General features: G+C 34.5%; 1 protein-coding gene and 1 pseudogene across 1 annotated transcript; one reads left to right on the top strand and one right to left on the bottom strand.

Moving 5' to 3' along the window:
* The window catches only part of LOC108691165, a 39,241-nt pseudogene that overhangs the window by 20,561 nt on the left and 4,010 nt on the right, over positions 1-14,670 (bottom strand).
* Positions 3,636-4,931, top strand: LOC108691164 (mitochondrial pyruvate carrier 1-like). Its single transcript, XM_018198823.1, has 3 exons — positions 3,636-3,694; positions 4,185-4,285; positions 4,777-4,931. The coding sequence occupies exons 1-3, from the start codon at positions 3,636-3,638 to the stop codon at positions 4,929-4,931; spliced, it is 315 nt and encodes a 104-aa protein (XP_018054312.1).

Genomic DNA, 14,670 nt, shown 5'->3' with positions numbered 1-14,670 from the left:
CGTGACTCTTATATATACATATTTTATATATACATATTTTTGCAAGACAAAGTAGAAAAATCAAATATGTTCAAACAAAAGTTGACAGCCTGATAGAGTATAACAAATAAATTAATAAATAAATTGAAAAAATTGAATTTTTATGACTGATATGAAGATTATTTTTAAATGGAATTGTCTAAACATATTTTTTATTCCACCTTACGCTGCAAATAAAAGATGTTCACATTAGATAGAACATTCTGTATATGCTAGAAGAATAATAAATTAAATTAGTAGAGTTTAATTATTATTCTAATTTTTATTTAAAGAAAAACATCAAAATCAAACTATAAATAAAAAATGCTCTAAATTTATAATCATGTTGCTTTCATGTACGATGATTTGACAACGGTGGTTCCGTCGAATACGAGTCGGGCTTACGTGAACGCGCGACTTTTTATTCGCAGAGGGATGAAAGTCGTGTCCTGTGCGGGGGGTGGCGAGTGCTTGTCGACAGTTCTTTCTGAAAAGAGCGTAGCGGGGGTGTTGGCAAATACGTAGGACGCATTCAGATCAGCGTTGGCAGAGGGGATCCACCGAACGGGAACGACGACGGAAAAGTAGAAAAGGTTTTTCGGAGCGCGTCAGCAAGAGACATCAGAGGCAAGAGGCCGTGCCATTTCCTCCAGTCGAATACAAATCAAATACGTGCGAATGTATCGTGCGTTGTTGCTTTGTACTTCGTAAAGATCAATGCGAGAGAACGAAACTTCATTTCGACAAAGAGAGGTCTTTTCATCGTTTTTACGTGTATAATTAATGAATTCTTCTAGCTTTAAATGATTGTGTTTCCTTAATGCGATACATCCATATGAGTTATCTGATATATAAATTAATAATTTAATATATCTAATTCTTCTAAATAATTAATAACATTTTTATTTTGTTTTATATTTACGTCTTTTTCAACTTTATAAGTCTCATATTAATATTTTTACGTTAACATGCACAGGTCACGTTTTTTATTTAAATGAATAAAATTTTTCTATGTTTGTATAATCAAAAACCGAAAACATGAGAAAAAATTGTATTATATTTTTTGTTAATTTAATTTAATACTATTTTTATAAACTATTTATTTTATAAATCAATTAATGAAACAAATTTTTCTAACTATTCATTACACACTGAAAGAAGTAAGTTTTCTTCCATTATCGTTTGGATAATATTATACTCAAGTCTATAAGTATCTATCTTTATGTTCTTGAAATACAAGAAGTCAAACGTTATAAATGTAACGACCTCGGAAAATTCTCGGAGAGCGGCTGAGAAACTAGAATAAATATTGATACACGTCAAAGGGAACGTCGCGTGTAAATGACATTCCGGGAGAATCGCAAAATGCAGCACGGCGTAATACGCGAGACGGAAAATAGTGACAATACTCTTGAGTGCCTCGGATGGTGGCCTGGGGGACCTAGGGACCGCGGGATAAGGATTTGCTTCGAAAAGGGAGAGAGACACTCGTGCGAATGCTACGGGAATGCATATGCAGGAAACATAGTCGATTTTAGGTACGTATACACCGGGCGCTCGCCAGGGCACTCGGTATATAATCGAGATTGAAAATTGGATACACTGTAAAATAAAAAGAAAAGAATTTTTCTAATTTTCTTTAACTACACAAATATAGGAAAATTTCATTTATTTAAATAAAAAACGTAATTTGTACGTATTAACGTAAGAATTTAATATGAGATTTACAAAGTTAAAAAAAAACATAAATATGAAACAATAAATAAAGGACTATTAATTTTCGCAATTTATGCAAATGTAAAAATATTTTATCATTATGTATAGTTACAAAATAAAATTATGTTACATATTAAATGAGTTATGTAAGTTAATATTACTAATGTTTTTAAATTTTATAACGATTTTTAAAATAAAATAACGTATAATTGTATTGAAAAAAAAACTTAAGTTTAAATGCATATCACTGTAATATAAGGCGCTTATATAATACTTAAACAAGAGGATTGATTCCTAAATTTATATAAAATTGTGCAGTCTATTAGTACCGCAAAGAAAAAAATTATTCTGAAACAAAAGCGATCATGATCACTTATCGAACTTGAAATATCGTCAGGCTGAGGGTGCCAGGATCGCCTCGACACACTGCTGGTCTTCGAGGGTCCCACAGTCCATCCCCTTCTTAGATCAATAATACTATTCCTGTGACAGCGCATGCGTCCCCCAGCATCTCCCGTTTCAACCCCCATAAGCGAGCTGGTTTCCACCCCCGTTGAGTCGCGTTCAGGACGCCGTGTACCCCTCCATGCAACATTCATAGCGCCATCAATATTATACGCGCGAAATAATAACCTGTGCATTTATGATGGAGGGGATGGCTCTATCCAAAAAATAAAAAATGTACTAGGATCATGATAAATATGCGTACAAACTGTTATGCAAATCGATCAACGATTAAGTCAAGGGTGAGAAAAGATAGATTGGTGCAATTTGTCTAGTAATCGATCGATGAGAAAAGTTAGCTAGCTGAGCAGTATGTAAAAAAAAATACTGCTCATTAATGAAAAATATACTCCATTGTATTAAGAAATTATTATATGTATATTTCTGCTGAGAGTACATAATTTCTTTAAAGACATTTTATTATAAATTTATTATTAATTATATATTAAATTATTCAAAATATATGGATTAAATTTTGACAGTTTGTAATGCATTTTATCACAATGTATACGTGGATTAACAAATGGATTATCAAGTGAATTATCAAATATTCAAACACATGCATAGACCGATAATAAGATTTGTTTGCATACATTTAAATATTTCATCATTGATAAATGCAATATCTATTATGTACATAGTAAATGCTTCTTATTTTGTAGATAAATATAATTGTATGTGGCGATAAGCAGACAACCTTCATACACAGATAACTGGTTATACTATGAAATTATATCTAGTGAGACTCGTAAACCGAGTAAACAGCAACGCAAAAAATCTCAACTTGAAAATCCAGTTTTCTGATTCAGATGGTAGTTAATATTTACAATAATCACAGATCTGACTATAAAGATCACACGTAATGTGGCAACTGTCATAAAAGACGCGCATTAGTTAAAAAAAAATCACTTCAAACTAAAGTATGAAACGCGTTACTTCGTCTCGGAAAATGATTTATAATCTTTTCTCGTTAATGTCGTGATAATGTCATCTCGCTTATCGTCAGCGTTTGTCATAGTGACGTAAAAGTGTCTTTATATTTTAAAATTTAATTGCTGAAAAAAATTTAAGCAATGTGACAATGCAATCGCATTAAACTCACATTCAAAGAGAAAATCGCGCTGCAAATCTACGTCCATTAGAAATTCTCGGGATGATAAGCGGAATTGCGTGCCTGTGATAAATCGTGTAGCGAGTCACGGTAACGGAAATAAACTATGAATCCTGATATCAGCTTTATCGTTGCTTGATCTCGACGCCTTTCAGTTGGAACTGTCAGTGTCTGAGCCGTTTAGGTTACATGCAAATATATAACCGATATTTTGCTGCACGCTATACGATCTCGTGGCGAATATAATTAAAAATCTCATTGATATCATATTCCGACTTCGTTCATCATGTCTAAACGATTGTCGAAATCTCTGTTAACTAAAGAAACCAGAGATTATTTCTTAAGGTAATATTCACTCATGATGAATTTTGATTTAAAAAATATTGTACATATACATATAAAGTAAACTTAATATTTAGTAAACTTAATATTTAGTAACTTAATATTAAGTAAAATTAATATTTTTTTTCAATTAATATTTTCTCAATTAAAAGACTTGAGAATATTCTGGTTATATTAATAAGAAGTATGAACAAAATGCATTCTAATCATCAGAGTTCTGATTATCGTAATTGATTTTCTTCTTATCTTGATTAAAATGTTTGATAAATTTATCTACAAGTGTCTGATTTGTAATTTTGTGATCGAATCTATAGAATTCCAATTAATGCAACCAGATTCTTTTTTCAGTGTGTTATTCTCTTTTCATAATTCTTCAGTTTCTAATATTATGTAAACATTGGTGATACATATGTTCCTTTTTTGAGATTATTGTACTCCATATTTTAGCACTTACTTAAAAGTGCAATTTATGGAAAATAAACTACTTTTTAAGCACTCACTTCTGGGGCCCATTATTCAACTGGACGATACCTTTAGCAGCTATATCTGACATGCGAAAGCATCCAAAAATCATTAGCGGCAAAATGACTTTAGGTGAGTTCGATATATAGCTTTACCCTGGTAGACCCTTCGAAGAATTCATTCACCATCTCTTAATAATCGCGACAGAACAAGTTGATGCGCGACTAACAGAGGGAAGGAGGGGGACGAGGTTCAAGAAGACCTATAAAATAATTGCTGCTCGAGCGCAGCAAATAACCGTTTATTTCTTAATGAGTAGCATGTTATGAATATCTGGGAGTGCATACTGGCCTAAAACCAGTCTGCAAATAAAATATTACAGTAAAATTATGTTTAATCTCTCAAAGCGGCGTGTCTGTTCCAAACAGTTTCCTCTGAATCTCGAAAATGTCTCAGAAAATTACTATATTTATGTAACGAAGAAGTCGCTGTTTTTAAAATTATTTCTTGATAATAATAAAATAATAATAAGATGATAGGCAATAAATTTACTATATTAATTTACTGATTACGCCGTAATCTGTTTTCTCTTATTTGATGTAATTCTTTTTCTGATTTGTTAGCCTTGACCCTGTATTCCATGATGTTCATGCGGTTTGCTTGGAAAGTACAACCGCGAAATTTGTTGCTGTTCGCATGCCATTTCACAAACGCCGGGGCTCAAATGACGCAAGGTTACAGATTTATCGATTATCACTACGGCCAACAGAAAGAGTAAGATGAGAAACTAGTACTCATGCGAGTATTTTGTTACAACTACTTATTTGCAAATATATAATAAAAATGTGAAATACTAATAAAATTAATTTTTTTATTACTACTATCGGTTTTTGCCGTAGAATAATTTTAATAAAATAATAATAGTATAGATTTAGATAGTGGGATATCGCTTTCTATTCTGACAGAACATGATAAATTACACACAAATTTAATATGCGCATAGAATATCAAAGTAATGATTAAAACCGTAAAAGAAAATTTCTTTCAGTTTCTTCATTTCCATTATCGTGTATATATAAAACATGTATGTGCAAATATAAAATATATACATATGTTCTTTCCATTATCGGAGCATGTTATCAACCAGTAATGCTCTGATACTCACGGCAAACTTTATTGCTTAACAGATTTATTGCAACCATCTAAGATACAAACAATAGTAGCGCGGCGTTAGATTTAACCGTGGCAATTATTATAAAAGCGTGCGCGTGAGCGTATAATATATTATAATAATTGCTAATATATTGGAAAGCTGGAGCTCGAGGATCTGGCGTAATGTACCCTGGCGCAACACTGTTAACACTGTTGCATATATATCCGAATGATTCCGCTTATTAAGTTATTCCGTTACTATTCTTCTGATAATTGTGGTTAATGCGCAGTATTTATAATTCAGCGATCGCGTGCTGCGAGACCAACTTGAACGCTCAAGATATGTAACATATTGCTCTTCGTACATTATCTTTCCTCAATCGCAATTATACTGATAAGATTTCGCAGTTTTTCAGATATGAAGCACTCGATATTTACAATGTTCGTTAACATCATTTATACTATATATATATATATATATATATATGTTTTTCTCATAGATATTTTTACAAATTTTAAATCAAATTAATTTTACGAAGATTTGATTAAATATCATTTTTCTCATTTTTTTTTTTGATTTTACACATAAATTCGTTTTTTTTAACAGAATTTCAGAACAAATCCTGCATACTTTTCTTTTCTCTTATTCCTATTTTAGCCTTGACTCGTTTTTCTATTTTACGTGTCATTCTCTTTTTCGCCTATCGTTCCTTTCCCATATCTAAAGGGCACAAGTTTATTCGACTCGGCCCTAATTCAGCAGTACGAACGAATGTATAAGGAGAGCAATAATTTTCTGGGGTAGCCTCTCTCGCGCGATACTACAGGGGCGCGGGTACGGCATGGCATGGCGGGCACTCGATCGTGCTAGGGTCATTTTATGGGATCTGGCACGGATCAGACGCACGAATCTATCCTCGGTATTTTCCGAATGCTAAGCCGCACCGTTCTCCTCTCTCGACGGCGTTTTTCCCTTCGCCTCTTCGTTCTCTTTCCGTCCTCTAGTCCTGACCAGGGATATAAAATCCACCCCCGACTAGCTGAATAAATATATATGGCCTTATTAGCCCCCTGTGCTTGGCGTCGATCATGCGGCACGCCCTGCCGGCGCTCCTTTGCCTCTCGCTGATGAAAATGTTGTTTCAAATGACGTCACAATGTTTCTGCAATGCTCTTGAAAAGTTATTTGAAAGTGAGCTTTCAAGAAATAAATTTTTTATTAATTTTTATTTTCAGATAGAGACATGTTAAACATTTATTGTAAGCACGTCGCACATCGTACAGAACTGACGATAGTTGTAAAGCACCTAAATTTGTCTATATCCGTTTCCAGTAGTCACGAATGAGAATAATCGCTTTCTACACTCCGTCGTCGATAAGACAAATCCGGCGCTTTCTATTCACGTCCTTCGGTCCTGCGGGTTTTGTCGTGCCAGTTCGGAGACAATCGGAGAATCGTACGTGGAGAAGACGTGGAGGAGACGTGGAGGAGACGAGGAGCGACAGGGAGAGTCCTTCGGGACTGATTTCACAAACAAATGCCGCCGATTGAATCCTGGCATGTTGCAAGATGGATCGCTCTCTTTGAATCACAGATTACCGGCCGCCTCTACCTTCCATCTCGCCTCGCGTCGTATCGTTCCTTCCTACCGCCGCGATGTACATCGTCCTTTCCTCTGCTTCGCCCTTCCTACTGGTCCACTTCGTCCTTTGAGAGACACTTCCACCTCCGTGAACGATTTCCTTCTAGCGGGTATCTCGGCAATTTGCCACATGCCTACGCAACTGCGACTCTCTCTCTCTCTCTCTCTCTCTCTCTCTCTCTCTTTCTTTCTCTTTCTCATCCTGTCGTGATGGCATTTCAAATCTTATGTCAATGATGACCAAGTTGATTGAAACCATAAAATGTTGCGAGATTGATGGATTAATAAAATCTATACATCTATATTAATTGAGTATTGAATAAAAATCATGTTTAAAGAAATAGCATCATTTGATTTTTAAATTTTAACTTATTCGATTAATTTTATTACATTACGACGTCGTTCTACTTTATTGCGTAATTGAATATTCCTTTTATTTATTGTGTTTTTGTGATTATGCTCCTGATTAGATGAGTGTTACATTGATTGTCTACGTCAAAGATGTGCAAAGTAATCAGCAATCAATTTTGATAGATGAAAATTATTAAATAATGATTGAAAATACTGAATAGCATTGATATCAATGAGTATAGACATATTGGGAAGAAGAATTGAGTTTCTAATACAATCAAAATCGTGTGAAGAACGGCATGACACCTCGAAAATGCCGGGCACAATCAAAGAACGTTTCCAGCGACGAGTTCAAAATAATTTGATGAAGAGGAAAAAAGCACCGCCGCAAGCGAAATGAACTGTAAAGCGGAATGCTCGGATTGTAAAGCCTCCCCCGCAGAGTTGCATGAACTGCGGAAAAAAAGAAGAGAGAGAGAGAGAGAGAGAGAGAGAGAGAGAGAGAGAGAGAGAGAGAGAGAAAGAAATGAGGGGAACGACCCTCGCTTTTGAGACTTTTCGACGCTAGGACGATCTTTAAATTAAGTGCGTCAGCTTATGACGCCCGTGTAAAGTTTTGCAGGGTGGATTTTTGATTCGCGTGCACGAGTTGAGCGGGAAGACTCCTGAAATGCGTAACAAATTGCGCACCGCCACGTCGGTGCGGACCTCGAGGGTGAAATGAATCAAGCACACCCTTGCCATGCAGGACATACATTAGGCTGACACCGGACTTACCATTCGGAATGCTGACGATTTCTTATATCAGAGATGAAAAGGAATAAAAGTGTTTCCCTAGAAAATCGAGAAAATATTTCGTGAAAACAAACGAGTCTTGGCTCTATCATAATCATTTTAAGTATATTTGCGATATTTTTTATTATGTATACAATCATTGCCAAAAGTTTCCGGTCAATGATATAATTTTATTGTATTACTCGGCTAAATAATCTTTGCATATAAAGATCTAGTACAAATAAATATATACTATTTAATATATTTTAATAATTAATTAATATATTAATTATATATATAATTTTTTTAATATCATGTTCTTGAATTGATTATAATAAGAATTTATTGACTTATAATATAAACTAAAAAACAGATCGATACATAAAATTATATGTTTTGGCAACCATTGTATATGTATAATATATGATAATATACGTCGCAAATATGTGCGATGTTTAGGAAAAGAAATATCCTTTTCATAACATAATTTCAGTTTTCTTTGAACTTAATAAATAATAAATGTTTCTATAACAAAATTTGCTATTATATTTTAATTGAAACTGAATTAGAAGCATCTGTGTTTTCTCTAAAAATACTCTAAGCAGAATATTATTGTAGTTATCACAAATGTTATTAAATATAAATGTTAGCCGTTGTCAAAACAACGAAACATAGATATTTTGAGAGATCGAATATGGCTATAAAAAGATTCGATCGAAAAACATCCCGCGGAATTTAATGCACCAACTGCGAGATACATCTGATAGATTCATAAAAATGTACTTTAGCTACCCCTGTAAAATAACATAAGAGACAGGACGCGTGATCGTAAGTATAAGTACACCGTTAGAACGTAAAACGCGTTGTGTTAAAAAAATCATGAGTGTACTATCTTGCGCATCATTCCCCCGAAATTACATAAATATATAAATTTGATAATCCTGTTTTCTGAGGGGCGTCATAATTCATCAAGGGATGCAAGTATTTTCAGGAGGGATGCAAAAAGAGACTAAGCATCGTCTTTGAAATTACGTAACGTAATCTCGGTAATTCGGTGGAAAATGCAAGTGATTTCGAAAAGTAGAAACGAATGCTTGCCCATTTCCCTCGAATGAATTTACGACGAATAAGAAACGAAGATTCACGAGAAATGACGAACGTAAGAGTACGAAAGGTAATGGGGTTGGACTGGTCGGCGCACTACGACGGGATGTTTTCGTTTCAAGGGGTGGGTCAACGTAGATGGCAACATAATCCCCGATCGGGAAACCTGGCACATGGGAACATGGGGGACATCTTATCTTCATATTACACACCCGTCATGGTTCTCAACCTAAATTGTCAGCAATGTATTTTCACAGGTCATCCTCAAACTGATAGATACAAATTATCTTGATTAATAATTAATAATAGTATAGATATTTTACATATAATAATTCAATAATTACAAATATGCGGAAAGATATAAAACATAAAAATGATTAGATACTTTCTATATCCATTAATGGTAAAATTATTCTATATCCATTAATGGTAAAATGAATTTATTGCTGAGTTTATTGAGACCAATTTTATAAATGAAATTCGACCCTTTTTCCACCGAAATTTCACAAAAATATTAATTTTACGTTCTCATTTCAAATATTGCACCACGCATATCTTGCAGTTTCTCTGCTAATGTCAAATACATTCTATCACGCAAAATCGATATCTCATAAGATTAATAAATGTCACATCGACTCTGCGATTGAATCGATCGATGCTGTATAACGCGCACTTGGATTACGTTACTTTAAAAGTTCGTAGAAGGCAGTAAACAACTTCTGCTTCGTACTGCGCGAGAATCACACGTGCTACCGTACGGATACGGAAGTAGATGGACGCGCGTGCACATACACTCGCATACATGTACGAACTCGCATATAGAACGATTTCAGCGACTGAGGATGGTTTATGACCCGTAACCTTTCTACCCCCTTGCAACCCCTACCTTCGCAGATCTCTACCCGCTCTATTCCGCGCAACGTGACTCCATCCCCCTGTAAACTCGATCCAATATATTAGGGTTAGCTTCAGCAGGAAGAAGCTATCGACGCCGACCTACCGAATCGCCGTCTTTGCCATTTCTGCCCGTCGAACTTTCAGACTCAATAGTTTGCTGATAATCGATAAAGAAACTAGTAGATTGCAGAGAAAATAATTAGCTCTGAAAGAAACATGCATATATAGAAAATCATATCGTTTGCTTTCATTATTGTATATTTACTGATTTTTTTTAATACAGATTTTTTTAATATATGTTTGAATATGATCCAATAAACATTGAATTTCTTGCAGGCATTTCTTGAAATATACAGATTATTTAATATAACAGCAAACTTAAAGAAATAGAAGTAAATAATTATTTTAAGGTAAATTTATAAACGAATTTATGAAAAAATAAAAATTTCAAAATTTGTTTCTGACATTTGAAGTTATAGTATAGAATCTCGATAACACGATCTTTTTTTTTCGATTTCCATTTTCTCCGATATGCAGTATTCCGACATTCTACCCTCCTTACGATTGGCCGCTACAAGGAACTCCGATACGTACTGCTAGATGCTGGGGTTGGCAACTTTGAAGGATATTTTTTATTCATGTGACGTGTTTGAGGGCGCGGAAAAACACATTCTCCCGATCCAAGCTAAGATCGAACCAGGGGAATCGTACTTCCACCTAGTCTCTCGACTAGAATCTTCAATTTTAAAATTCCCCGAGCCAGGTCTACCGTCTCTCGTCTCTTTCGATCAAGATAGGAGAGTCAACGTAAAGCAATTCGCTTGAAATTGAACTGTTTTAATTCTTTACAAACTTTAATGTGTACAAATTTTAAAAAATGATTTTAAAGAAATATTTTCTTTTATCTAATTATTATATTTCTAATAATAACAAATTTACATAATTCTACATCATTTCCTTTTTATCCATTTAATAATTGTAACAAATAACAGCTAAATATTATATCAATTTATTTTGAACGAAAATAACAATTTCAAAGAAACAATCGAGTAATGTTTTTATTTGCCGAGATTTTAGATCGTCGAATAAACTTGGGAAATCTTGAAATAAAGATGAGAAAATTTCCCGATTTTAAGACACAATATCAGTACACTCTTTCCCATATGGGTGTACGGTAAAACGACACTAAAAAAAAAGCTTTTTTGTTAATTGGTCGCTCAAAACCAAAGGATGGGGAGAGATTTCCGGGGAACTTGCGAGACGCAGCTCGTCCCGTGGGATATCAAGGAAATTCTACGGATCGGAAGTCTTTCAAATATTTAGCAGCAATATCCAATTTCTCCTCCTGTATCTCCACAATTCTTCATAGTTGATTTACCGAGGCCATCGTTCGACTAAAGGCCATTATCGATCGATTTGGAATTATACATCTTTAATTAGAAAATTGCAAAACTCTTGTATAATATTGCAAAATATTGTACAATGATAATAAGGTTAATCACTTTATTTAAACAATAGCGATAACGTACTTCTAATTAAATAAAGAAAATTAGATAGCCATGTTTAGAACTTATATGAGCTAATAGATGTTTAGAACTTTTAAGAATTCTGGAGTTACATAATAGTTTTTCTTTTGTATCTTTATTTCAATCAGGACCTGTCAACGCAACTAAGAAAGTTAAGACGTGGTGCACGAATAACTCTTTGATAAGTTGTTGGTTTCGCCAACGGATAATTTCAGCGACATATAGTGGCTCGTCAATTTGGAAATGACAAGGCAGTCGGCCGCGTGGACACTGCCAAATGGAACTTCTAAATGGATAAGATATAAGAGTTAACACTCGAGCGAAAGGAGGAATTAGGTGTCTGATGTATGACCCACCGTCATCTACCCGTTCGCTTCCGATGAAGCATGCGCCTCGTAAATGATGACGACATTTTCTTTAGATCTTTCTTTTAAAAACATGATAAATCCAACGGAGTCACGAGAATGAGGAGTGTTCTCATTAAAATATAAAACTTATTGCCTACTAATATGCCAAGAAAACGAAAAGACTTTTCACGTACTATATGCGGATTATTATATTCTCATGCTGGTTTAATCTAGACTGTTTTGTTGCAAACGTAAAATTAATCTCTCGAAAATTAATATCAACAAATCATAATCGCGAGATCAATAAATCGCCCTTCGAGGGACATTCCCTTCGCGTAAAGTTTGCAGATTCGATCTTCGCGACATCGACACGAGCAAACGCACAAGTCAGGAAAGTAGAAGTGGATGGCAGAGTGATGCATGTCCCGTGTACCAAGGGGCGAGAGGATGGCACGGAAAACGTGATCCTGTGACTGATCCGTGAAAGCGTGAAAGGGTTTCCACTCCTTTTTCCACCCCTTTATCCACTCTACGAGAACATGGGAGTGTCGCGAGGCGACGATCAATCACTCCATGCCACAGCACCGACGCACACCTCCCTTCCTACCTAACTGACATCACCCTCAACCGCCACCCACTTCCACCACTCCGGTTAGGATATTCACATAAAGGATTTCCACAAACCGATGATGCTCCTTGAATTGCATGTCCCATGCGATATCTCTACATTATTCGTGCGTTATTTAAATAAATAGAGAACATGAGAAAAATTTTGACATGATACTTTGGTAATTATTAATATGCCAAGATATTACACCAAAATTATATTCTCCCAAAAGACAATTTTTTGTCTATTTAACAAAACAGAAATCCCTCAAGAAAAAATGTTTGATGTTCACTACACCTTTTCTTCAAAAATATCGGTGAGTGTAAAAAAGAAAGAAAGAAAAAAGGAAAGAGAAAAGGAGGAAGGAAGGAAGAACGGTTAGACTCATGCGAGAAAGAGAAAAAGGGCGGTGAGTGAGTGGCGATTAAGGATCGTAGGGAAGCGAGCACGCACTGGAAATCGTAGGTCAAGATATCCAATGCCGCTTTTACGGGCCGTGTCCGTGTCGGGAGATACTAAAACTAATGTATTCATGAGATAATTATTTCTTGCATTCATTACGGGGCTGTAAAGTTTTTATTGGACTCTGGTCGGGCTGGCAAAGCGCGAGGTACCTTTACAAAGTTAGAAATGACTTGCTCTCTCGGTCGCCTCTTTCTTCTATTTCATGCAGGCCCGTTTACGGCACATTTAAGGGCAGTTCTTAGCTCCGGATCGTGCCGATAACCTTCGAAACTCAAACAAGCTAGGGATATCTGGAATGCTAAAAGCATTCTTCAGTAATGTTTAACGACTCAAGTAATATTTCGACGATTGCAATATGCAACGAAAGAAATGCTGCTTCGTTCTTATACTTTACGTACACATTGCTGGCTGATTTTGAAGAATCATAATGATTTCATATGCAAATATCGTCATAATAGATGATATGGAGAATTTATTTATTACATTTAGAATTTATTTATTATATTAAATATTAAGAGTATATTTATCATTAAGCAAGAAGTTTTGAGAATATTAAAAAAAAATTGATATTAAAAAATTAGTATTGTCAATTTATATGAATTTTGTACGTAAGAGATAACAATAATTCCGCTCCACAAACTATATATATTTTACAAAGAAAATTTTATATTTAATATATTTATCTTTAATATTTTTTTCTAGATGTTTAATTTTAGATATACAATTATCATGCAGTAAATTCATTATAAGAATTTCTTTGCCAGCGCAAGCTTTACTCATTATTTTAGTTATCTATAGAGTCTCTATTTTTACGAGGTACAAAGGCAAACAGCCCATATAATAAAATGTTTCTCGCACGCGGATGATACAGCGATTCTCTCTCTCTTAAAACGTGGGGATATTAATGCCGTGCGAAAGAGTGATTAATTGGAAGCGCGGCGCCGCATAGGAATATCGACGACAGTACACTTCGTCGGAATGGAGAACCTTATTCGCCTTTGTACATCCGCCAATTATATCTCTTTAATTAGAGTCACTTCCGCGCAACACCCTCTCAGACATTAAATAAAGAGATGCTCGTTAAAATCTTTTTTCATCCGCGGCTCGACGTTTTTTTCTTTCCCGCTTTAAATATGCAAATCGCAGTTTAATGGCTAATCAAAGAGTTTGGTTGGAAATATTCCGGGGTCTACTTTATTAAGGCATCTTTACTCTCCTTTTTATTCCTTCCGCCTTCTTTATTATCAAAATATATTTTTTTCTGCATATAACTTTGATATGCCGCGTCACTCAAATATTTAATGATAGTTATAACATCGTATATTTCGATGATCGTATTGTCATGAAATTAAATGTAGTCAGTGTCATGAGAGCATCGTCAGTAATTTACTGAAAAAATCGAATATATTAAAAGTTAAAATTTTATTTTAAAACTACATTATAAGTATTAAAATGCATTTCCTTACAATTAGTATAGCCACCAGATCAAATAAATGCATTTTAATAAATGTTATTTATGTAATTACTTTTATTAATTATAATTTTAATTTTCATTATACTTGATTTCTTTTTGATAATTGTTGACGCTCTTGTGCCACTGATTATATATTATAATCTTATTAAATTACATGTATAATATTATATAACACAT

The sequence above is a fragment of the Atta colombica genome, unplaced genomic scaffold (genome assembly GCF_001594045.1).
Source record: "Atta colombica isolate Treedump-2 unplaced genomic scaffold, Acol1.0 scaffold41, whole genome shotgun sequence".
Taxonomy (NCBI): Eukaryota; Metazoa; Arthropoda; class Insecta; order Hymenoptera; family Formicidae; genus Atta; species Atta colombica.
Note: the sequence above shows the minus strand (reverse complement) of the source record. Positions and strands in the feature narration are given on the sequence as shown.